Consider the following 26,562-nt stretch of genomic DNA (forward strand, 5'->3'; position numbering starts at 1 on the left):
TTTTTTACCTCGAGGGCTATTCAGTGAAGCTTCTGATGCTCTCCCACCATCTCCACAATGACTCTGGTCAAAGGGAAGGCACTGATCACCAGTTCCTGCCACCACTTCAAAATTCTTGGACAGATCTTTCGTCTCCACAAGAGATTTCAACTTGTAGACTTTGCGAGTATTGGTGTCTGATAGATAGAGTGACTCAGACACAGGGTCCATAGCCAGATAGTATTTGTGAGCAGGACTTGTGCTAAGGAAGAGAAAAGTAAAGTTATTCAAGGCAATTTTCAACATGAACCCCTGGGCTCAGCCTTTTGTCACAAATGGAAAAAACTTTTGATAGATGAGTGAATTCATTTATCTTCCTTCTTAAGTATCAAGGCAAGGGATACTTCTCTGTTTTTGTAATAGTGGGTCTAGTTATGAAACAAATCTAATGTGTACTGCTAACCCATAATGATGCTGACATTCCAATACCATCCATTTGGGGGTAGAAAGAAACAGAATACAGGAAATCTCAGGAAATAATTTTTCTCTTATTATCCATACTGTTATCCAATTACCTACTAGATGACTTCTGGGTGCCTCAGTCACCTTAAACTCAACATATCCAAAACAGAAGTTACTTTCTTTTCCTGCTTTCCCCATCCCTCATAAACCGACTTCCTCTCTCTTGGGCTTCCTGCCTCACTTGTGGACAATACCATCCTCCCAGGCCCCAGTTGTCAATTGAAAGGCATGTCCAAAGCTCAAGGAGTGTCAGTAAGGGAGGATCATGCTGGAGATATACTGCCAAACTTCTTTGCAAGCTTCCCTTTTTCAATTGACTACCACACTTTTCTAATCTGTTTTTTGTTCTTTCAGGACATAATGGAACTGGTTATATTTAACCTTTTAAAAGTTATAATGGCAATCATATGATTGTGTAATCGCATAGTTATACCTCCTAAAAGTGACCCTAAAGTTACCTTGTTTGGATTTTGGCACTCTTGAAACTTTTCTATTACATATTCACATGGAATCTCAAGTTATTTTTATCTGTACAGATGGCTGAGTTTGTTTATTATTTTGATTCTTCCTAATTTCAGTTTTTCAATGGCTACAATAACCTTAGTTTTGGAGACATTTTACTTGAACCTAAGGTTCGTGTAATATTGACATCATCCAAACCCCAAATGTGGAAGTCATCCCTAATCCCTCTTTTGCTCTCCACATGCAATTGTATCTGTAAACTAACTTTCAGAAACATGCTCATCTTCCATCCCTATGCCATTACATTAGTCCTATCTTTCATCATCTCTGGCCTGGAATATTTTCTATAGATCGACATGTGGGATGTGTTTTTGAAATCTTAAATCATTTTTTCCCATGCTGCCTGCAGAGTTATTCTGATCATTTGGCTCCCATCTTTAAAAACTTTTTAATGTTTCTTGGTGTGTTAGCCAAGCCTTTCCTCTCTTAGTTCATTCTCACATACCTTTTGAAGCTTTATTTGGGCATCATCTCCTGAAGGAAACTTTCCCAGTCTTCCCTTCTCCAGTCTGGGTTATTTGCATTATCTTACCTCTATTGTGGGGATTACATATCATATTAAATTATTTGTTTACGTGTTGTTTGCATCTCCCTCTCCTGCCCTGCCTGTCGCAATAAAGCTTGGTGGAGAGCAATCTTGTCTTGTTTATCTCTGATATGCTCATTGCCCATACCTCTGCCTAGCACCCAGTTGTCAAAGCCAGAAACCAGAAGCCATTCTTTTCTACCTCCTTCTTTCCACCATTTCCCACATTCAGTGAAAGGTGGTTTTTAAATTCTACTTTCTAAATTCTTCTCCAGTCTACTCACTTCTTTTTATCTCTGCCGTTATTACTCTAAGGCCTTATTATCTCTCATCTGAACTACTTCATTGGTACCATTGCAGTACTGTGTGTTTGTTTACTAATTCATTAAAAATCATTTATTAAGTGCATACAATGTATCCAAGAACTGTGCTATGTTCTAGAGACCTACTTGTGTGCAAGATACACACGGTTTCTTTCTTTATGAAACTCACAGTCTAGTGGGAGAGACAGATAAGTAGACAGGATATGACTACCATGAGTCCAAGTATTATGACAGGAGAAACAGAGGGAAAGAAATTAGTAAAGAGGAGGGACTTGTGTCTTAGCAGCACCTATCATATGGTATTAGCATTAGTTTTAAAACTTATTAAATGAAGTCCATACTTATTAGATTTCCTTAGTTTTACCTAATGTTTTCTGTTCCAGGATCCCATCCACGATAACAAATTATATTTAGTTGTCATGTCTTCTTAGGCTCTTCTGTGCTGTGACAGTTTCTCAGACTTTTCTTGCTTTTGATGACCTTAACAGTTTTGAGGAGTACTGGTCAGGTATTTTGTAGAATACCCTTGACTGAAACGTGTCTGATTGTTTTTTCTTTTTTTTTTTTTGAGACGGAGTCTTGCTCTGTCGCCCAGGCTGGAGTGCAGTGGCCAGATCTCAGCTCACTGCAAGCTCCGCCTCCCGGGTTTACGACATTCTCCTGCCTCAGCCTCCCGAGTAGCTGGGACTACAGGCGCCAGCCACCTCGCCCGGCTAGCTTTTGTATTTTCAGTAGAGACGGGGTTTCACCGTGTTAGCCAGGATGGTCTCAAACTCCTGACCTCGTGATCCACCCGTCTCGGCCTCCCAATGATTGTTTTTTCTTATAGTTAGACAGGGATGATAGGCTTTTGGGAGGACGATCACGGAGGTAATAAAGTGCCATCCTGATTATATTATATCAAGGGTACATACTACCAACATGATGTACAGTAATGGGTTTGACCTTGATCTCCTGGCTGAAATAGTGGTTGTCAGATTTCTTCACTGTAAAGAGACTCTTTCTCCCCTACTTCCCACACTTTACTCTTTGGAAGGAAGTAACTATGCGTAGCCAACACTTATGGAGTAAAGAGTTATGCTCCACCTTCTTGAGGGTGGAGTATCTACATAAATTGTTTGGAACTCTTCTAAATGGGAGCTTTATCTCGTCTCCATGTATTATTAATTCAACCGTTTATGTCAGCATGGACTAAGGGATATTTATTTTATACTTTGCATTAAATCCAATGCTACTTTATTTTGTTGCTCAAGTTATTCCAGCTTTAGCCATTGGGAGCTCTTTTTGTTGACTCATGTGTCCCTTTGCCATATCCCCATCAATGAGGGATTTTTTTTTTTAGCCCTTCCTTTCTTTCTGGCACTATAAGATGCTCTGGGCTCATCTGCTATACCCCCTGCCCTAATCCTAGAATCAGCCATTTCTCCAAAGACCACCCCCCCGTTCCCTTTATTGGAGAATGGTATTAGAAACCAAGATCTTGGTGCTGGGTGTAAGCACTGTTTTTTTTTTTTTTTTTTCCTAACATATCTTTCTCTCCAACTACACTGTGAGCTCTTTGCAGGCAGGAACCATATTCATCTCTCTATTCTCAGTGCCAACAGAGGGCCTGACAGGATTGGTGCTTAGTAAGTGCTAAACTAAACTGAACTGCAGGATATAAAACTAAGACATAAAAGAGTTCAGGCCTTGCTACTTAGGCAAAATGGAGGGGAGAGGGTAGTCAGAACAATCAAGATATCTTTAAGGACCGGAATGTTATTAATTGTATTTGTAATTATATTTGCCCTCCAAGCATATTTATGTATGTTAATAATAATCAGGCTGGCAAATACTAATTTGAGACTGTTTATAGTTTTAACTGGAAAAAAATAGGTTCAATTGGAATATTTCATTTTTTCCTACTTACCTTCATCAAGTAAGAGAATCCAGTAGATTCCAGGGACACTTCCAACCCTGGAACCACGATAACGGGTGCTGTAAATAAACTATGAAGGGCCCCAACAAACCCTAGAATTGATTTGGCAGCCATACCAGACAAGGCATCTCTGTGGGAAAAACTGCTTCATTAGGGGTTTGAGTAAAAGTCTTTACATATATAGTTAAATTTTGCCTTCAGAATAAAATTTTCCAATGCGCTCAGATCTTTCTAGAAAAAGAAGGGGTCACAACCCTTCTCTGAAACAACTACAATACTTTGATAGCCAGTTTGTGGAGTTTCAATTCAGCCAGATTAATCATGCTTTGTTTAGGAAGAATCCATAGGCTATTTCTCCAAGAGAAATGCTATTTGCACAAAAGCACTTTGGAATGCAGTACATTCATTCATTATTGAATACCCCCAATGTGCCTGTGAGGAAAGTTAGAATTAGCAATCTCCTCAAATCTCAGCCGGGGAAACCCAGACACATAGGGAGCTTGTCCGGGGTCACTAACAAGTTTGGGCCTGGACCAAGATTAGACTAGATTATATGTGATTTTGTGTGCAAAATATCATCAGAATACTCTTGCTCTGAAGGCAGCAAAACAAATCAGTGTTCCTGTCTTCTAATGAGCAACATGTCCTATTTTGCTCAGCCAGACTGTTCTCAAACTTTGTGTACTAGCCTTTAGAAAATAGAAGAGCCCAACATACCAAAGTCAAATCTAATCAATGTTATTTTCTTGATAGCCAGCAGTCAGGAAGGTCCCTCCTATCAATATGTAACTTGCTGTTTTATGCCATTTCTCAAGTGTACTTTAGCTCTTTTGAAGTTGATTTCTTTCTACTTTCTGAAAACAAGCCATACCTGAGAAAGAAAAAACCACTGGACTATATTCCAATTTGCTTTAATCCCTTGTGTCTCAATGCAAATTGCAATTTGAGATATGTGAAGTTTCTTTTACAACTGGGGTGTTAGGCTTACTATCACCTTTTGGTTAGTTTTACATTCAAGCAATGCCCTTCAACTTAGCAAAGATCACTTCATTCATGCTAGTTAAAATCACATAGATTGTTAAATGGGCAATTAATGTTTATAATTAATACTGTGCAACACTTTACCAGTAAGCAATTTGACAACCAACTTAATTTGCTTAAGGAATCAGTTATACCAAAGTAGCAAGGCTGATCTTCTGTACTGGCATTTAGGAAGTGGCATTGCCCAAACAAAATCCAGATTAGAAACCCCATCAGTGCCATTTTGATGACAATTGGCATTCAGAAGTGAACAAATTCAATTTTCTCCTTTGCAATTTCAGGTAATTTAGAACAGTTCTGACAAGTGTAATGCATAAACACATTGAATAGAAATATTCATTCTGATTAATTTCAGAGCTATGTGCCATTGTCTGTAAATGGTCATTTTAAGGTTTTCCTATTACTTCTTTTTGGTGGAAAGAAATAGAAACAGTGAGGTCACATAAAAGAACAAAATCGTATTAAAGAAGGTCATCATGGTCACTGTCTCTTAATACACTTGACAACTATATTTTTGGATCTAGGGAGATTGCTGTATTACCTCTCTCTCTGCCTGCAATTTGAAAACATCAAATCTATTTAAACTTACCAACACATTTGTGTTATCGCCTTAGGGAAACATAATGAGACTTCAGGCCTTGCTTTCCCATGAAGTACTGAACTGTCAGCTTTCACTTATGAATTGTTTTCTTTTCAGTATATTTTGATCCTCCAGCAAATCCTACATAGTGGACCCCTCTTCTTTTGGAAGACACTTACCTGAGTTATAACTTCCAAATTTACGTTCACACTATTCTTTAACCTTATTTAGGAAGAAAAATTTTCCTATTAACACATTATTAAAAGGTAGTCTCATAGGCAAGAGGGGACATTAGGTAGCTGCTGATGTGATTTGCTTACCTATGTCTGGTATCTCTGTTTCTAGGGTGCACAAGGTATCCACGAGTGGCAAGCAAAAGCAAACAGAGAGTCATCAGTATCATTGAACAAGCCAAACCTAACCAGACACACCAATTCCTAACTCAGATTGTGGCATTTAGAGAGACTTTATGGGGTCAGGCGTGCAAGCCAAAGTTGATCCAATCCCTCCAGGCTTTGCCTCCTAAGATGGTGTCAAGGCGATTGCATATTTTGCTTGGTGGATGTGCAAAGTTCTAAGGCAGATTTTCAAAAGGTTCTCTCTGGACCATCTGCATCAGAATCACTTGGATTCTTGCACTTGTGCACTTCCTAGGGTTCTCCCTAGCCCTATTGAATCAGAATCTTGGGTGGAGGTGGGGCCTGGAAATTTTATTTTTAACAAACTTGGCTGGCAATTGTGATGCAAAATAAAATTTAGGAACCATTGAGCCAGGGGTTGAAGAAGCAGCCACGGCAGAGGGACTAACCATTTTAGGCTTTGGTTTGATAGCCATAAGCACTCTATCAAAGTGTAAAATCACTGTTTTATTATCAAGTTGTGTGTACAGACAGACATCCCAACACTAACCCTAAGCCACTTATCTGATCTCAGAGATAAGATAGGAACATCTGTTGTGCAAATTCCTTAGCAATATTAAAAAGCTCCTTAACAAGTTGAAAGTGTAAGAGTTTTCTTTTAGACCACGACAGAATATCCTTGACATCAAAACTGCTGATCAAAACAACTTCAATAAAACACACTGTACATCAACTATTAGGGCTTTGTGTCTTCCAGCCATCCATGCTCTAAGGGGCAACTGGGGTAGGCAATAGAGGATTGTTGGGCCAGAAGAAGGAGAATACTTTGGTGGCTCCTGATCTGTAAGCCTCTTGGCACAGGGTATTGCCTAGGGCATTTCATGATGGGACCCGGTATGAGGTTTCTCACACAGGGAGTGTGGTCTGTGTATAGGCCTGACTTTGGGACAAGTCTGCCAAGAATTAAAAAGCTATAATCATCTGTGAAATACAGTCATTTTAATTTTAAAATCCTTTTAAATCTGGTCCTATGTCATTTTTAAAACATAAAGATAACCTTTTTTAAAAAAATGCTAAACTAGGAATGGTCTTATTCTTTGGAATCTCAGGGAAAAGAAAAAATATACAAAATTTTTCATCTGAAACCTATCTGCTACAACAGATTCAACTCTTTTTTAAAAAGAACCTCTCTGAGATTTTAACTAGTTGCCACAGGTCAAGGTTCACTGACTTTTCTGTTTCCTTTGCTCATCTCAAAAGGGTAGGTATCCTGTAGGTTGAAACAAAGGTGAACTGATAAGGATGAGGAGCTCTGATTAGAAACCTGGCCGCAGGCATTTGTGCCTCTTTCAATTTGTTTGTCTCTAGACACTTTCATTTGCACCTCTTTCAATTTCTTTGGCTCTAGACACTTGCCTGTTTTTGTGGCCTCTAAATTATAGAATGAGTGTGCTTGAGGCTAGCTGTAATTATTGTGACATAGGTGATCCTCCTGAAGGAAGTTTAGTTGTGAAAGTACTAGAAAGATCTCATTAAAACATGGTTTAATCTGAAACAGATTCTCATGGTACAGAACCATTTATGTGGCTACAAAGGGTTTTGAAATTCTTACGTGATGGCAAGGAGTGAGAGGGGGATGGTTTGACTTTCTTGCAGCTGCTTCTGATTCTGCCAATAATGTCACTGTGAATTTGGAAAGATGTCCCATATTATGCAGAGCAGCTTCTCTCATTAACATCTCAGAGGGAGGAAGTGAAAATGACGGAATTTATTTCCAGTGTGTGACCTTGTTCTGTCTCAGAATTACTTTTCGTTAAGGATTTAGGACTGAGCCACCACCAAAGTCAGTCTGCTATCTAGCTACCAACTGACTACATGCTGAGGTGTCAGTGTGTGAGCTCTTCACAAGGGCCTGGGCCCATCCGTGGGTACCACCACCTGGCAATGGACCAACTTGAAGCTTGCCACAAGTTAGGAAGAGAAAGAAATGGAATTTCAAATCTTTTTAGAGCAAGACATGCTTCCAATGTTAGAGTCTTTAAGTTGACCTTTGATTTTCTCAAGATCCAGGTGATGAAAGGGTCATGTACTCTTCTTTTTTAATTTAAAAGAAAATTATTGATATGATTTGTATACCATAAAATTCACCCTTCTAAAATGTGCAATTCAGTGGTTTCCAGTACATTCAGAGAGTTGTGTAGCCTTTATCATTATTCAATTCCAGAACATTTTCATCACACTATGAAGAAACTCCATACCTATCTGTGGTCACTTCCCACTTTCCCCCTCCCTCAGCCCCAGGCAACCACAAGAATGCCCTATTCTAGATATTTCGTATAAATTGAGCCATTTAATATTTGTCCTTTTATGTCTAGCTTCTTTCACTTAACATAATATACCATCTATTCCTTTTATATTTTTGTGAGGTAAAGAATGGAAAGGAGGACATATGCCAATTTTGGAGCTGTTTTCTAGTGACCTGGCATCATGGGAGTTTGAGTGTCCTGCATTGTGGTGACTGCAGCCCTTTACTTGTTCTTCATGCTGTTCTCAGCTTCTTTTCATATTCTTGGCCAGAAACATTTGACATTGAAGAATGGTCTGCCCTTCCTGCTCCTCTTTCCCTTGTCTTCTTCCTTTGGACATCAGAGCATACTCCTGATTGTCACTGACTTATCGGAGATTCCAACTCCAGCGACCCTCATCCAAGATTACCTTCCCCCATGCTCTGGCTCTGTTCCTTGCCCTTATCACAACTTACCTGTCCTGTTTTAGGGCCCTGTTTCCAGCTAGCAGTCCCTTTGAAAAGCAGTCTGATGAATGAATCCATATCGAGGGACTCATGAATGTTTTTAGCTTGATGAGCCATTCTAAAAGAGGTTCATGTTTTGGGAAATCTTAGAGATGCAATGTTTCAATTCAAAGGAACATATTTCTTAGAGTGAAATTTTTGGGCACCATGGAAGGCCAGTGAAGACGTCTTTGGGTGAGGTGGAGGGAATCCTTGAGTACCACTGCTAATATATGAGATCAAACTGGGGAGGTAACTACCTATTTCATCTACATGTAGTGCTTCTAGTATTTGTAGCTCCAATGCTGTTGACAAGAGGATGGTTGATGGCCATTTCTGAGATATTTGTAGAGCTCTCAAAGCTCCATTTCCATTTATTCCTTCAGCAGAGAGCTCTACAAGTTCTCCTGCCTCTCAGCATTCTAACTGCCCCTAAGTGGCTGCTATTCCAGTTCTACTCCATTCCCCGTCAATGACAGGAATCAAGTCCAGAGCACAATGTATGAAATATTAAGCAGTTGCTGGAAAAGAAACAGGAAAATCTCAAGAGAAATTTTCATGTCACACTGACATTTGTTGAATCCAAATTACTTAAGATACCAAAAAGCATTTGCCAGGCTCTTATTTTCTTATCTCTTTCATTTTAAGGGAAGGACAAAATAACTATCTAGAGAATAACAAAATCTTGAACAATAGCAGCATGAGGTTTTTATAAAGAATAAATCATTTCTATTCATGCTTAATGGGTTTTCTAATAGAGTTGTGAAATTAGAAGATGAGAGGGGTACAGGGGATCTTACATATTTGAATTCTTGCAAAGCACTTGATATGGTGTCTCCTGTTTTTACTTATATAATTATCCCTGTTAGTTTCAGAAAACTTAAAAGTGGTCCTGAAGCTATAACAATTTAAAAAGTCAACTAAGTCATAATTGATGAGAAATAGTTGAAGGACTTGTAGATGTTTAGACTGAGGAAGAGAAAGCTCAGGAACCTATGACAGCTCTCCTCACACTTGTGAAAGTTTGTCAGGTAAAAGAGGGAAGTGACTTATGTACTGTTTTAGATGCTACCATTTGCCACTACCGAGTGAAATTTTTCACAAAGGCAGATTTTGGCTGAATATAAGGAAGAATTTTCTAATGGAGCAGTCCAAAGATGCAATGGATCTTGAGAAGTACTAAAGCTTCCCGTGATTGAAAGAGATCAATATAGAGACAACAAACCATCAGGCATGGATTGGGCACAATTTTGGACCTGATACCCTCATGGATCCTTCTAATACTAAGCTCACAAATCTGTGATGTCATTTTTGTTCTACTGAAATCTGTGTGTGTGCCTGCATATATATATGTATGTATACATATATATGTGTGTGCATACACACACACACATGCATATATAAGTATCTATCTATCTATCTATATAAATACAAGGAGCAAATCCCTAGTGAAACCAACACCTAAACTACCCCACATAGAAGTGAATCTATCTTAAAATTTTTTTCAAGGGATGTATTTTTAAAGTCACAGAGGTTTAATTGTATGATCTTATAAGCTTTCCTTCTTTATTATCTTACCTCAATCTCCCACTGGAAGGAAGCTTTAAGATGTATACATATGAATGAAATCTGCAGGAAACAGGCAAAGTGGTAGTATATACTTAAATAATAAGAAATAATATTGTTTCTCTTGGCAGATTTCTAATGATAGTGATATTGCTGACTTTTCCTTTTCCTCCTTGTTCTACCAGTGGGGGACTAGCTAGAGGAAATAAATGATTGACAACCAATGAAAATGAAGTTATTTTTGAGGTCAGATGTTTCAACTGGAAAGAGTTCAGATCAATAGGGCTGAGGCAGAAAATATCTACAGTCTTCCAATCTTCAAACTTCCAAGGACATCTGGAATTGTTCAGTGTGGTCCAATATGAAACAAAAAGATCTAGAAGGGCACCCATTAGGGGCAAACTATATGTCCTTCCAAAATGTCATCAAACTTTGGGCTGAGAGCTACACATCTGTGGATCTCTAAACAGGTTAAATTGTATATGTCATGTAAGAGGATGCTCAAGTATAAACCTGAAGTCAATTTTATAGATAGGGAAGAGAACTACTAGAGAACATAGTAGATCATTTACATAATGAATAACCTGATAGGATCAAAATCTATAAGGCTTTCTATCCCATTCTATAATCATCTGTTGACAATATTGCTTCTCCATTCACAATTTTAAATACAACCAATAACATAATGGCTATATTAGTCTGTGTTTCCAGGAATCAGATGACTCAACCAAGAAAAGTGACTAATTTGCATAGGACACAGAGCAATTAAATTAACTGATCTTAAGAAAAAAACTGGTACAAAGTGAGGTTTTTATCTAAATACAGTAGAATCAATGACCATTATGGTTCTTAAGATAGCACAGCCTTTTTAAATCACCTTATTTCTCCGCAGGAAGCTTAAATTTGGAAAATTTATAAAGCAAATACATACATCCACAAATTATATGTACAATGTACAGTACACATATAGGCAACTGATCAGGATAGATGCTTTTTTTTTTTTTAAAAGTGAATCTAATAAGAGCTATATTAGTTTCTGAGTAAACATGACAGCTAATGACAGCTAATGTGTGCTGACATGAACTGGTTTGATGGTTTTGACTATAGTCAAACAGTTAGGGAGTTACCTGTCAATTAGATCAAAATGGTCACGTATATTCAATTAGCTTATTTCTTTGATGGCCAATCAAACGAGTGTTGGAATAGAGAAGAAATAATTGCCTTTTCTCCTTGAACCTAATGCAGGGGATATTAAACATGAGTCTACAAAAGGGCTTCATCTACAGGGACTGGTTGCTGGTGGGGCAGTGGGAAGTAGGGAACTCTAAGGAAGGGAAAAAATGCAATCCCTTAAATCATATATGCCATTTTGTGTGATTTTGCTTTTCCTAAGGAGAGGGGTCCATAGCCTTCAGTAGATTCTCAAAGGAATCTAACACTAATAAAAAAATGTTAAGAAGAACTACTCAAAAGGATCTCAACTCAGAAAAGCCGGTTAGCTTGAGAAAAGCTCTCAAGCTAAGAGAGAGAGCCTTGATGTGTGAATTCAAAGTGTGTGCATGCCTAAGTGAAGAGCTGAGACAATGAGACAAAACAGTGTCATGGAATAAGAATGAATAGAGGCATTGGATAGTACTTCAAACTGTCAGAAACTAATTTTTCTTTATACTGAGAAAATGAGTTTGCAATTAGAGTCCAAGTTATTCTATTTTATGCTTCGAATGGCTTTGTGTTGAAGGTCATAAGGTACTTTGGACTAAAATGCAAATCTGTAAACTGTTAAGGATCCTTGACCAAGAGAGAATCTCATCAATGAATGACAATTGCTCCACTTTAGGTAAATTTACATTTAAATTACAAAGAAAAGGACTAAATTTAGCTAGAGTTTAAAAAATATTAATATAATTTTTTGTTTTGTTTTGTAGATAATTTTACTGTTTTCCTTTGAGGAGTTAGCTATATAGGGGTTAGCTATACAGGCTTTATAGGGTTAACTATGTAGACTCAGCAAGACAAGGTCTCTGTCTACCTGACAGTCTGGATGACTGGAAACATTCAGATGTTGAATGAATTGTTCAGTGCTCCCATCTATATTTGGCATTATGTAGATGGAGCATCCCTAGGGTTTTGAAAACAATGTGGACTGTGGTATAAATCATTTCCACATCTAGGCATACAACCAACCATCTGGGCCTTCCCGTTGACTTTCCAGTAAGTAGGTGCCCAAAGAGATGTGCTGCTGGAAATGACAAGTCGCCATGAGGTGTAACATCCTGAGGTACATGAACACTTGATTAGGGTAGGGTGCTATGAATTAGTACCTCTCTAGACTCTCTAAAAGTGCTTTGTCTTTATTATAAAGTCTTAACTTTACAGTCTATTTTTTCATTAGCTAAGGGATTTAACAGCTTTCTTCCCTATGACAGCCTTTGCTATTATAATTAAGAAATGTATTAAAACTGGAGTGAATTAATGTGAAAAGTGGATGGGGGCTTGGGACTAGAAGATCTCCCCAGCTAGGTGTGAGGGAATAACTCAGTATTAGAAAACGGAGGTATATTCCATAACAAGCATGATAATCTGAAAATTTTTGAGAAATGCCCTTATGTATTCAAATTTACATGCTTGTGTGAAAGTAAGTGTTAAATGAAAATGACCCAAGACTTCTCATGTGTTTTAACTGGCTTTGATGATGCCATGTACATACGAGTTGCTCTATCAATGTCTCTGCTCTCCAGTCACTATATTTGATCTCTATTTGTCAGGTCATTGAGGAGAAGTCTGAAGAAAAAATTGTTTTATGGAATAGTTCATAGGATAGCATCTAGATCTTCTGGAACATAGAGAAACTTTAAGCCAAATGTTCCAGACACATGTGTCGGGAATACAGCTGTCATAACTAATTAGAAAGAAGGCTCTACCAGTTTACCCAGGGGACAGGAAACAGGTTTGTGTATTCTTAAGGAGATGGGAGTTGAAGCTTCCCTATTCTATAACTCCAGAAGATACACATTTGTGTCTTATAATCTCAGAAAGGGAAGAAATAAGCGAATTAAACCATAGTCAATTTAGTCATAATCTTTGTGGAACTTCAGGATATGGAATACTAAAAGCTACGAATTCCTTACAAAAGGTGTCAAAATACTTTGTACTCTCAAGAAAATTATTAAACTGTGTGAGAAAATCTAAAGATAAGTGCTTTAATTATCATGGGGTAGGGCTTTTAAAGGTAAAGAACCAGTTCTTCCTTCTTTATCATGCCACGAAAACCAGATTTCCATTTTCTTGTTTATGAAATGACCATTTCCAAAGATTGGAAATAAAAACTTACGAAGTTTAGCCTTTTGGATCAGACAGTATCTCTCCCAACTAGAATGGAATAGTTTTGATGAGTCTTCACAGTGGCCAGCAGTGAGTGAGTGACTTACTTGAGTGCTTGGAAGTATTGAGATCCATGTCAGTGTCAGCACTGTATACAGGGAAGGACATACATACAGCGATGTTAACACTTCCTGGTTCTCCAAAGTAGTGCTCAAAGGATCCTTCAAGTAGGAAGAGTGGGCACGTTGACCTTTGTCCCTATTCCTGCATCTTAACTCAGTGCTACAATAGGGGCGATTGCATTTTCTGCTTCTTCTGGCAATGCTTTGTCTTTTCATGTTATCTTGCTTTTTGCTTTATCTGCTAAGCAAATATATAGAGATAAGAGAAGACTTACCTCAATTCCAAAATACTAACGGAGTTCCCTGAGGGAAATATTCTCCTTACAAAATTGAAGTCGCCAACATACACACTGCCATCAGGGCCAGAAGCTAAGGCGACAGGAGCAAAGAGTTTGTTGTTGTGGGCTGGGCCATTGCAATTGGTGCACGCTACACTCCTTTGGTGTCCATTACCCATTATGGTTGATATGACTGGGGGTTGCTGGGAAATGAACATATTTTCTCCATTCCCTTTATGTATGATTCCTAGATTCAAGGAAAACAAAAAGAGAATTTAAGAAAAGCAATTACCACAAAATAATCTCTGCAATATTTTAATTTGCTTTTCATCATTCAAAGCAGGAAGGAGCTTTGGCCTGGCATAAGAGAACCTGAGAGTGAAACACACCCTTTCCTCAGTTTTGTTTAACTGCATAACCACAACAAATAGTAGCATAATGCTTTGCCTCAGTTTGTCCATCTGTGAAGCAGGGTAATGCAACCAGTCCTTATAATGTTGATTCTAAATGACTCAATAAAGCATTTGATGACTAACTTTTAATGACCTATTCACTCTGGGCTCTGTGAATCATCTGTGGCTACATTTCCGTATCTGGCTGGCTCTTTTCTGATGCCTAGCACATACCTGTCTGACTTCAAATTACACTCACTATGAAACCGGTTCCTGAAAAGAGAATATCAGTCAATTTTAATATTAACCTTAGCAAAACACAATCAGGAAGGTAATCTACTTCTGTGAAAAGAAAAGAAATCCTACTGCTAGAATGTACTTCAAAGATAAATGAAAGAAACTTGAATTTTCTACTCTTTTGGACCATATCGCACTATCATCAGTGCAGGAAATAGAGATACTGACTTATGAAAATGCTTTGCAGATATTCTGTGTGGGCAATCTCATCCATACCCACAGCTTTAACTCCCATTTCTATATGCTGAAACTTTCTCCCATCCAGAGAGTTCTTAACTGACATGCAATTTCCTTCTACACCTTTTTACTTGGACCCCCCATAATTACCTCAGACTCAAACATATAAAAACTGAACTCACTATTTTTTCTGCAACCCCTCCCAAACCCTGCTCTTCCTCTTGTGTTCCCTAATCATCTTGTGAGTGGTAGTACCATGCATACAATTACCTAAAATGGAAATCTGGATATCACCATGGCTCTTCTTTCCCCCATTCTTGAAACCTGATTAATCATTAACTCCCATTGAGTCTATCCCTTAAAATGTGTTGAAACCAGTTTCTTCTTCACTATTCCCACATTAGTTTAGTTTTTCTTAACTTCTTGGTCTCCTGGTCTCCATGCATACCCATTTCCAGATCTTCGTCCCCACTCCTGCCATAGAGATTATTTCAGTCTGTGGCTTAATACCTTTCAATAGCTCCATATCCCTTTAGGATAAAGGGCACATTCCTTATTGTTAAGACATACAAAGTCCTTCATGATTTGGCCCTTGACTACTTCTTCAGTCTCCCCTCTCATCATGCTTTCATCTATATCCTGAGATCTAGCCAGAACAAACTACTTATGGTTACTTTCACCTACTTCCATTCCTCTATGTTTTTGTCCATGCTATTATCTTTATCTTGAATGCCTTCCTCATCGTGTCTGCTTGGGGAAGTTCTGTTCATCCTTTAAAGCTCAGCTCAAGTTTTCCTCAATGCTCCATCAAGGCAGAGTCAGTTACTCCCTCCTCTGTGTGCCCATAGTTTGTTTTCCATAGCTCTGTTACAACATTTACCACATTGTGTGATACAGTTTTTATTACTTCTCTGTCTTTCTCATTAGAACATGAATGAGTTCCTTGAAGGCAGATCCTCTATCTTACTCCTTTCTATATTTTAGTGCCAATCCCTGTGGCCAAATCATTATAAGTGCTCAGTAAATGTTGAAAATAGGCTTTGAGTTTCTCATAGTTTCTTTGTCTAAATTCCAATGATTTTGCAAGCCTGCTGAGCCTGGGCAGAAAATCCAAGGAACAAGTACTGCTGTGCTAAATGGCTCAAGTCAGCCCAGAATGAGCCAGGGCAGGTGAAACATCCATGTTGTGGGAAGGCATGCCCATGTGTCAGACTGAAGTCACTGATAGCAAATGCACGAATGCAGTTATACAGTTAAACCTTATGTTTTTCTCCCTTTCCCCCCACTGTCTATCTCCTTGCATTGCCTTTTACTCTCCCTGAACATTTCCTGAAATGTCTCCTTATTTTTCTTCCAACTTTTGGTACCACAGTCCTACCATAGAAACTATTGATCACTCTGAGGTAGGAACATTGCTGGCAAAAATAAACAAGAGGGTAAAACATGCTACAATACCATGGTGGCAATATATGGTTGGAAAGAGCCTTCCAGCAAACAAAAATCCCATCCATCATATAGTATTTGGATTTCAAATTTAAGTATTTTTACTTTTCCTTCCAGGGCGATTTCTGGCTACTTTTGCAACATATGATTTGCAGGAACAGCTGTGAGTTTATGCCCTAACAAATTGGTCTTTTATTGCAGAACTGTGAGATTTCTTGAGGATCACTACTTTCTTATTATTTTATTAATAACTTTATTAGGTAGTAGAGACCTTTCTTAAGATTTAGAATAGTTAATTAAGTAAGATTAATAGGACTGAATTTCATTTCCCAAAAAACATTTAGTCGCAGTGTGGTCAGTATTGTAATTCAAATAAATGAGGAGGAGGTGAATGAGAACTGGAATGACAGTTGCACAACACCATTGAAGAGAAATCTCTTGATGATTGCTAACAGAATATTCTACAAACGAGACTATGATATGTTCTTTAATAAATGAGGAAACCACTGTTTAGCATGTCAGTATTTCAGCAATGCACTGTAGTGTATATCATTCAAAAATCTTTCCAATTATTGGCTTGGAAATACCAGATTTGCTATTAACATCTATTTTCACAGGTAGATCTCCACTTTTTTTATATCAATATAATGGTATAGTTAACAATTACCCTCAAAATGACATGTTATTACCAGGCTCCTGGCAATTTTAAAACTAAAGATGGCTATTCTAAACCATTCTTCTAAGCCTGCAATTCTAAAACTCCCCTTTACTATTAGAAAGCCCAACACTCCATCAAAGAAGAAGAATGATTAAAGGAAATAAAACATAAGGCAATGTACTTTCTGATTACATCTCAACAATTGATGTCTGGCTTTCATGCAAGGTACTAAAGTGCCCGTGTACTGAAATTACCATTCCTGTTTAAAGCTGAAGCAATCAAAACAAAAATAGGCAATCCCCTTTTGTATTGCCCTGGAAAAATAGATCATTTTGAAGGGTGTTTTGTTGTTTCAAGAATCTGTTTAACCTTCCATTACACAGAACCAGGGCATACCATCTAGCAACCATGATTTAATACCAATTCTTTTGCAAAATGTTGCTTTGAAAATATTTTGTTTATGTTCCTAGAAATCTTGATCAATTACTGCTGCCTCCTTTCCAGTTTCTTCTGCCACACATGCTCATTTTGAAAAGGGAATCAAATGATCCTAGGACAATACACATTATTTATGTGAAGGCCAACTTCCTGCTAAGGATTGGGCGTCTTGTTTACAGTTAACGAAACCCCACTGAATGGGGCCTACTGCACATTTTATCTTCAAAGTTTTCCTTTTCTTTGCCAAAAAGCCAAGTCCACTGTATAATAAGGTAAGCACACTTTTAAACATACTAGTCATACCCTCTTGCTACTTTGTTCAGAACTTCTTTTGATACTTATAAATATGTCTGAAATAAAAAATCTCCTTGAAAGTCAGTGGGTGGTGCTTTATGCTGATTTCAAGGAAGAAACCATTTTTCAGATTTATGAGCAACAAAGAGACACAACACATATTTCTCTCAGTACTTGACTGAGTGGATATAAACACAAACTGGGAGGTATGCCAGTGTGATCAATGGATATTTACTTCTCCTCCCAGTAAAACCATTTGTCGGCAAACTACTGGCTTATTTTGGAGGATAAGTTAAAAGAAATTCTTTACCAATTTTGAGACAGATGACAATACCCAGTTAGTGCCCTAGATTGTTCTTTTTGATAATTTTAGACACTCAACTGGCAGGAAACCCTAGGGGATATGTTTGATAAAAGATATACCAAACAAATAGCTTAGTTCTGTAACAGATATGCACAACTTTCCTATAATTTTAAAGAACTGAGTTTTCTTAAAATGAATGAATATACCCTCTTTATAATCACTAAGAAGATGTACTTAAAAGGAATAATGTTGAAAACCACAAGTTTCTGGTGTTTTTATCTCAGTGAAAATCAGAACCATCTTTATATATCAGGTCTAATATTTGGGAAACAATTCTCCACAACCAATGGTTAATTGTCAGGTAATATAATTGCAGCAACGGAAATGACAAAAGGTCTGAAAACACTGCCCGCTAGAAACTACCCATTGCATAATGATTTTGGAGCCAAAGAAAACTGAGGAAAAGAACGGCAGCAGACATCCAGTCTAATTACAGGTGTCTTTTTAACTAGTGAGAGGAAACTGGGGGAAGATACATTCTTGTTTTTAATCTGCTATCTGTCTCTGATCAAAAAAGCAGGATGCCTAAAGAGTTACGTTTTTTCCAGAGAGAAGTAGAGTGGGGGAATTTGGAGAGACGTTACTCTTGCCTTAATCAGTCAGAAAAGACTGTCTGACCCGAGGGGGAAAGAGCATTGCTTTCTAAATTGGTCTTCCCAAAGCTGCTCCCTCACACTTATCATTCCTGCCTCTAAAACTGCCTTTGTGGGTGGGATTTAGACTTCGAAAACATCCCAAGAGAGGTTTTTGTGTCCAAGGTCAGGCTGAAAGGCAGCAGCAGAGCTGGCTTCAGATCTGTTTCCTGGCAAGTGTGATAAGTTCTTGGTTGGAAATACGCGTCTACAAATGAGATGATAAAATGAACAAATGTTCCTTTTTAAAAACCTATCCACAGGAAGGTTTCTTTCTCAGAATAAATTTCTCAGAAAGGTAGAAACACAAAGCAGATTTAGTGGGGCTGTGAATGAGTACACACAATCTTTTGGAGGTGATAAAAATATTCTAAAACTGGGTTGTGGTGATGGTTGACAACTACAAATTTACTAAAGATCATTGAAGTGTACACTTATAATGGGTAAATTTTATGATGTATAAATTATACTTCAATAAAGCTGTTAAAAATTCTCAGAAATAACTTGATGCCTATTACCTAAAATCTAATTACTAGTGAATTAGGGGTGGAGATAACACATTTGTGGAAATCAGGGGGGCCCCAAAGCCAACTTTCTGAATGACTCCCTTCTGTTCTGAATGTTTCAAGTCTATGTGAAGCAAATGGTAAGAGGATACAAGACTGGGAGCACACAGCTGGGGGCTGGCTCGATTGAGGTCATTTCCCACTTTGTGTTTAATGTCAATGACAGGCATTTGAAAGAGACAATCCATACAAGCCAATAAAAGTGAGTGGAAAAGAAACGGCTGCTTAAAATGTCAAACTCTTTCAAATCAAAACAAAAAACCTAATAATTTAATAAGTGGCATCTGCCCTTTCATTTTTGTACTTTTAAAACTATGGCTTTCCTTTTGACAACAGAAAAAAAAGTTGACATTTTATATCTCATCCTGAATCTTTGCTCTTAAAAAAATAAACTGTTTGATATGGAATTCAGAATCTTCCTTGAAGGAGGGGAAAGAGGTATAATGGGGCATACAGCAATAGACTCATTCACCTTCAGAGTCCCACACTGGGACTGAGTAAATCTGGTTAGCTTTGCCATTCAAAATTTCTCAGCCTGTGGGGCTCGTTGACATAACTGATTTGACTATGGTACAGATGAAGTGATATCATGGGTGTGATTATAAAATGGATCTCTTAGCTTTGGTCAGTTCATGGCCTTATTATAAGATCGCCTGGCCTTAGCCACCTGTTCCACAAAGTTAAGATGGATACAAGGATGGCTGGATGGAAGTGTGTAGGGGCCTCAACACATTCTGATCCCCAATTCTGGAAAAATAACCCAATGTACATGTCCTACTATAGCTTGTTCAGAATCTGTCTCTTTAGATGAAAAGGGATATGATTCCACAGTAGACGTTCAGAGGAAAGCTGTATGAAAACACCAGTGACGGGTTTCCCACTAAGATGCAACAGGAGGTGAAGGAACTTGGATGAAGGAGTTATAACCAGGGTAGCAAACTCTGTAGACAAACTGTGCTTTTGTCTGGGAAAAGCACAGACTCAGGGGCCACCTCTGCTCCCCTCTCCTGATTTATTTAACATTTAAATTGCAAACAAGGAGAACAGCAGGGAGAGTGGTCCACAGAAGGGATAGATTAAGATAAGAGTGTTCTGATTCTTACCACACTAACAGTAATTCAAAATAGAATTATTACATTTGAAAGGAAATGTACTAATGCAGTCATCTCTAAGTAGTATTCTTACAAGTAATTTTATCTTGTACTTTCCAAATTTTCTGCAATGAATATGTATTATACAGCATTAGGAAAGTAGTATTAATAAAATTTAAAAGCTACTTACCACTTTGAGGATTCAAAATGTGATGCTTATTCAAAGACCAGCCTCCTAGGTTAGAAGCATCCATCTCAAAACCTTGTAAAACGACTGTCCTTTGCTCCCAGAGAATAAAGTCAGGGCATGTTTCATATTCATATCCCACAGATACTGCAGACAAAGAGTTAACAGCACATTAGAAAATTGTAAAATATTTGCTTCATGTTTATACTAGTTGACAATTCTGTGGATATTACATTGGCTACTAAATTCTGATTAGAGTTGAAATTTGACTGCAAATTTCTTTCACCTAGCACAGTACAACTTGCATCTAGCATAGCATTGGTCACTCAAAAGCGATCAGTGTATATTGGATAAATATAAGAAGGAGTGAGTAAATAAATGCTTTTATTAGGTCGGTACCATATGTTTATGGACATTAAGCTTTATTTTGGGCTTTTGGGTTGGAGGCTATGCTGTAAAACTGAAGAGAGTCGCTTTCTGCAGGATTAAGCTGTGGTAGTATAATTTCTCTCCACCTTTGTAGGAGAAGAGCAGGTAGGGCTAGTTTTTTACCACTATAGTGAAAATGCACTCAGGAAGCTGCCTTTGGAGTACTAGTTCACTTATACAGCAAACAACTACATATGAAACTAATAAAAATGGATTTGCCTAATTTATGTTTTCCTGTGGTAACTGGCTTTTGGTTTGCTGAGAAGACCAAGTTTGCTTAGAGTGATGCAAGTGTAAATTCCACTTTGTGCACATTATGTTTTGGTTTCTGCATATAACTAACCAATGGGACATCACCCAACATTTGGCTTCAACTGCTATGCAGCACAGATGTTGTGCATTAAACTTGGAACCCTGGTATGCTACTGAAATGGGAAATGCAGAATGTGGTAGCTTGAGTGTCTTTGCTCTACTGAACTATGTATAGTTCAAGTATACCAAGTCCTAGCCATTTTCCCTCTTGGTAAACCTGCTTACCTGTTGGAACCCCAGATTTCTGATTCTTAAATTTACAATGCTTTCTATCCTCATAATGTTCTAAGCCTGAGAACACTGGCTCATTATACTGCATATCCTGAAGCAGCTTGCCTCCTCTCTGGCAGCTTAAAATAGCCCCTGTTGGTCTGTGGTCTGCCATTGCTTTCGAGTACCTGCCTCTACCTGACTCTTTAGATGCCCCTGAAGAGCTCAGTCCTTCCTTTGTTATTTGGTTATGAAAACTGGAAATGAAAATGGGTGCTTAAACAATGCCAAACCATAGGTCCAAAAGGGAAAAAATAAAGCCAACTAGTTTTGGTTTTTGGCATTAGGTGAAGGGAAAAGATGGTAATTTTAGTCAAACTGATTTGTGTGTGCATGTGCATGTGTGTGTGAGCACATTCACAGACAAGCCAAAAGTCCCTGTAATCACAAATACCCAACTCTCTGACTTTGTGGATCATTTGTGGCCAATTTTAAATTGCAGGCAGGCTTCTTTTTGTCCTCTACTCTACCAAAGCTTATAATAGGGAACAGGGCCATCTTCATGGGTATGACCCATGCTTAGGAGGGCTCCACACTTGGTTTAATGCTCTCCAGTCACTGTCTTGACATTTGTAATACTTTTTAAACAAGGGGCTCTGTATTTTCCTTTTCATTTCACTGGGCCCCGCAAATTATGTAGCCATTCCTGGCAGGGATGCCCTTCTATCAGCCATCAGCTGGTAAAGACTCATGAAATGCAAACTCATTTTAATATTATCCTCAACCAAGCATTATTAGCAAAGGAGGCCAATGGACGGGGGGTGGGGGATGAAACTAATCATCTATGCCAATGCTGTTCTCTATTAACAGTGGAAATAGACTCTCAGAGGGGAAAGGAATCTCAAAGATAATCTAGTTCAAGTTACACTTATGGTACAAATCAATACTGTCTACAGTCTCCCTGATATCTCATACAGCCCTTCTACTTGCAAAAACAACTCTGGTAAAGTGCAAAGTGTTGGTTTTGGACCAAGAGTCAGAAAAGACTTCAACTCTCAGGTCTATCATTAACTAGCTGTGTGGGCTCAGGCAAGTTATTCTCTATCTCTGGAGTTGGGCTTTTCACTAGTAGCATACTGGGAGGGAGTGACTAGAATTGGTGGTTCTTAGATGCTTTTGGGTCAGGGAACACTTTGTTGTGAATCTAATTAAAGTTATGGACATTCTTCCTAAAAAAATGCATACGAATACAAAATTTTGTATATAACTCTAGGGAGTTCACTGACTTTCTGAAGTCCAAATAAAGATCTCAGATCAAAGACACTGTAGTAGACAATCCTTTTAATCCTTCTTTAGCACTAACACTCTAAATTGCATTCTTTCTAGATTACATTTGATAACTTCTGGTTGAAGATCAAACCCCAAAGCCAAATAGAACACTGAATCTTATGCTGGAAAAATCAGGTGGTTAGAGAGCACACTGACGGCCATGTTGGTGTGTAGGATAACACAGCTTCTGCTTCCCCTGCCAACATTTAAAAGTCTTGATTAATAAATAATCACAATGACAATAATTACAAGTTCCCTTAAAGCCATCATCTCCTTCCCCACAGTGCTCCTGGCAATTACTGGATCTGCCTTCTGTACATTGTAAGTCTGGTGAGCTCTCCTAGAATCCCTCCTCCGGAAGGTGATTGCGCAGTTTTGCAAATAAGTAGTGTGCCCTGGTGACCTGTGATGGTGGTTTGGAGCCTGCTTTTTCTCTCTCAGTAACAGTTAAAGATCCTCCCAACTCTGCAGCAGGAAATGCTTACATAAAGCATCAATTAAGGAGTTCTCAGTGCAGTGGTAATGAGACATACGTATTCTTTTTACCTCCTCCTATCTGCTCTCTGAATTGCTCTCCAGTCCACAACAAAAAAGTGCATTGGCTGCAAACCTCACAATTATATTACTTTTTTTCCCCAGTCACAGCAAATAGCAACAAGGCAACCACTTACTAAGTTCCCTCTAATTTTTATTAGATTTACTTTCCCCCAAGAAAGCTCTATGAGCTAATGAAGTTATAATTTATATTTAAGACTTGTCCAAAATTTCCAGCTGACTTTAATGAGAATAGCTGTGTGTCGGGGTATTTTCATATGTGGTTCCTTGCTCAGGGTAACAAGGCAAAGTTTCTTTCTGACAGCAGCCCACTTTAACATAATCCTGGAACCTGCAATCAGCTTATGAGAAGGCAAATGTTTCACCCCATGGAGCTTCTCTCCCAGCTCACAAGAACTAGCAAATACAATAGCAACTAATCCTAGACTTTCTGTCATGGAAGCAGACTATAATGTACTAAATGCTTACTTTTTTCATATAATTAAATATAGGGAAAAAAGGCTATACTGGAGCTGGCACTGAAAATGCTGTCTTGACACCATGCTCTGCCTGACACTATGACAGCTGAGCCTCAGCTAAATAAGCACAGTGGACCACTACCATTTCCTAGGCAGCTTGTTGTCTATCATGTCTGATCATCAACATAGCATGGTACAGGGCACAGATTCAGTCTCTAGCACTCTGGAGTAGGGACTAGGGAGAAGAGTGTAATAGAAAGGAAAAAGAAAATTCATCAACATCTCAGAGAAGCTGTAGAAAGTAGACTAGACTCGCAGTGAGCAGGAATAAGTGGATAAGGGGTCCTGGACGACACTTCCCAGGGGTTAGCATAATGGGTTCGTACTGGTGTGCATATATTGAGAAGGCAGAGAGTGAGTAATTATTACGGAATAATACTTTCTCTGAGCCATGTGATCACCTCCCTTGTGACTCTTCTAATTCCATATGGATTTCTGCCTTCCTGTATTCTCTCCTCCACCTCCACACAGAGATATTAACGGAATGTTTAATAACCAAGAGTCACTAATTGTCAAGATAGTCTTGTTACTTTTGCAGAGGATTCTATCCTCTGGTCACAGGACTGCACCTCTGACTTTACCGTTAGTCATCTTGCAAATATTACACTGGCTTATAAAGAAGACTGAGTAAAAAATTGTAGCTTGCTCCTCCAAAGCCATTTGACATTGGAAAAATGACTGAATGTTCATTCTGCTTATCAGAGCAGCAGCATTTGTATGACATGGCGATGGCAAGAAGGCTGAGGGTCACCGCGTCTCTGATAACCTAGTTTAGTTACTGTGACATTCATCTATAAGGGCTAGGATAGGAGACTGACATTAGGTAGCCAAGGTAAAGGTGCCATGCAGTGAAGCTGATGTGTGAAATATGACAAGATTAAGCAGATGACTTTCAACAGCTTCAGGCTAAGGCTTCAGAATTTATAATGGTTGCATTTATGATGGCAATATATAATTAAAAGTAGTCTGATAGTCAATGTGAGAAATTTACATGTTACCTTCATGAACTCAGGGAACATCTAAAAATAATTTCATGATATTTAAAAGGTACTTAATGACAAGATTAAAACTTCTTCTCCAAAAGGAATTATTGAATATAATAATAAATATTTTCTATTCTTTTAAAATACAAGATAAATGCAAAACAAAACAACAACAAAAGACAAAAAACCTAAAGAACCAAATGAAGGCCATGGCAACAATAGACCAATATACTATGTAGACAAAATGCTATCTATTTAAAACAAGTACCTGCTCTCAGAGATTCTTCTATCTTTCCCTATTCTCTAGTGATTTATCGTAGGATAAGATTAGCCCAGAGGCTCCTCAATTTGACACACTGCCCAGTGGCCTGAAATGCTTTGTTTATCTATTATTTCTAGCTTACTAAGAGTGTCAGAATCAGGTGTTGAATTTTCATCAAGTGTTTTTTTGGCACTTACAGACATATTCACATAGTTTTCCCCTTTAATCTGTTAAGACAGTGAATTATAGCAATAGATTTCCCAATGTTGAACCATTTTTCTTGCCCTAAAATAAACTTTACCCGGACATGATGTATTATCCTTTCAGTGAATCACTGGATTTGGTTTGGCAATCCCTTACTTAAGATCTTTACCCTACCTATTTACAAAAATAAGGGTTAAACATGATAGTGTTAGAGTGAGGTAGTTGAATGAAGAGAAAGTACAGGTAGGAAATTAAAATAATCCAGGAGTGAGATAGCTATGCAACACTTTTGCCAAGAGGTTACATACAGTAAAACCTAATATTATGAGATTTTTTAATTTTCTGGCTGCTTTGTCCAAGTCTAGCTGTATAAAAGCCAACATGGATAACCTATATTGCCACCAAAGGCAGAGTGATACACTGGCTCATGTAAAACATTTGTGAGTGCCTTTGTGTACTTGGGCACTGGTCTCCTCTCTCTGGGCAGACCCACTTTTCCATTACATAGGCAAGGCTAAGGGATCACCCTGATCCTCTATCGGTATTCGTTTCTTTGTTCGGTCATTCAACAAATATGCAATATTTCATGGGTACCTCTTGTTGACAGGCAGTTTGTGGGGCACTGGGGATATGAGGTTGAACAAGACAGCATCCCTCCCCCCAGCGGAGGTTATATTCTAGTGAGAAGAACAAATATAAAAGTAAAACAAATACACACACACACACACACACACACACACACACACACATTGTAATAAAGGTTATGATGGGAAAATGCTGAGCATTATGAGAGAGCGTAACCAGGAAATTTGTGTTGAACTGTGGAGGCAAGGAAAAGCCTCTTTACCAAGAAGGGGTTTACCTTTATAGGGAAGGGCATTCTAGGCAGACAGAGTGGCATGTGTGGAAGGCCTTGAGACTTGGTAGCTTTGAGAAATTTAAAGAAGGTCAGGGTGGCTAGAGAGTCAGTTTCTCTCCAGTGCATCAAAAACAAGTGAAGAACAACAACCCTCCCTGTCCCTATCCAGTAAAAAATTGTAAGATTACTATCCCCTAGCAGTATGTAGGCATATTTTGGGGGGAGGAAGGGGTTTTGGAAATAGACTCACCTTGAAAATGGACTGGCTATCCTTTGAAACAATGTGATTGATTAAAAGGGATTCAATATTGTGATGGAAAGTGAGGTGCTGTTATTCAATGACGCAGCAAACCTTCACCAAGCTGCTCTATGTGCCAGGCAGGTGATCTGTGAAGCACTGGAGATATACTGAATATTATACAGGGCAGGATAATTTTTCATGTGAGAGAAGCCACACCTTGAAGGATTACCTACTTTCTGGAATTTTTTCATTTTTTAATTTTTTAGACAGAGT

At 38.3% G+C, this 26,562-nt stretch overlaps 1 protein-coding gene across 1 annotated transcript in view; it reads right to left on the bottom strand.

Annotated features, from left to right (window-relative positions):
* TENM1 (teneurin transmembrane protein 1) overlaps nucleotides 1-26,562 on the bottom strand; it is a gene marked incomplete at its 5' end in the record, with an annotated part of 175,605 nt that overhangs the window by 132,071 nt on the left and 16,972 nt on the right. Inside the window, 4 exons of the mRNA XM_017848745.1 lie at nucleotides 9-241; nucleotides 5,732-5,752; nucleotides 13,846-14,095; nucleotides 20,391-20,534. Coding sequence (XP_017704234.1) covers nucleotides 9-241; nucleotides 5,732-5,752; nucleotides 13,846-14,095; nucleotides 20,391-20,534 — 648 coding nt within the window. The remainder of the gene's footprint in view (nucleotides 1-8; nucleotides 242-5,731; nucleotides 5,753-13,845; nucleotides 14,096-20,390; nucleotides 20,535-26,562) is intronic.

The sequence above is a fragment of the Rhinopithecus bieti genome, unplaced genomic scaffold (assembly GCF_001698545.2).
Source record: "Rhinopithecus bieti isolate Rb0 unplaced genomic scaffold, ASM169854v2 scaffold_32100, whole genome shotgun sequence".
NCBI classification, from domain to species: Eukaryota; Metazoa; Chordata; class Mammalia; order Primates; family Cercopithecidae; genus Rhinopithecus; species Rhinopithecus bieti.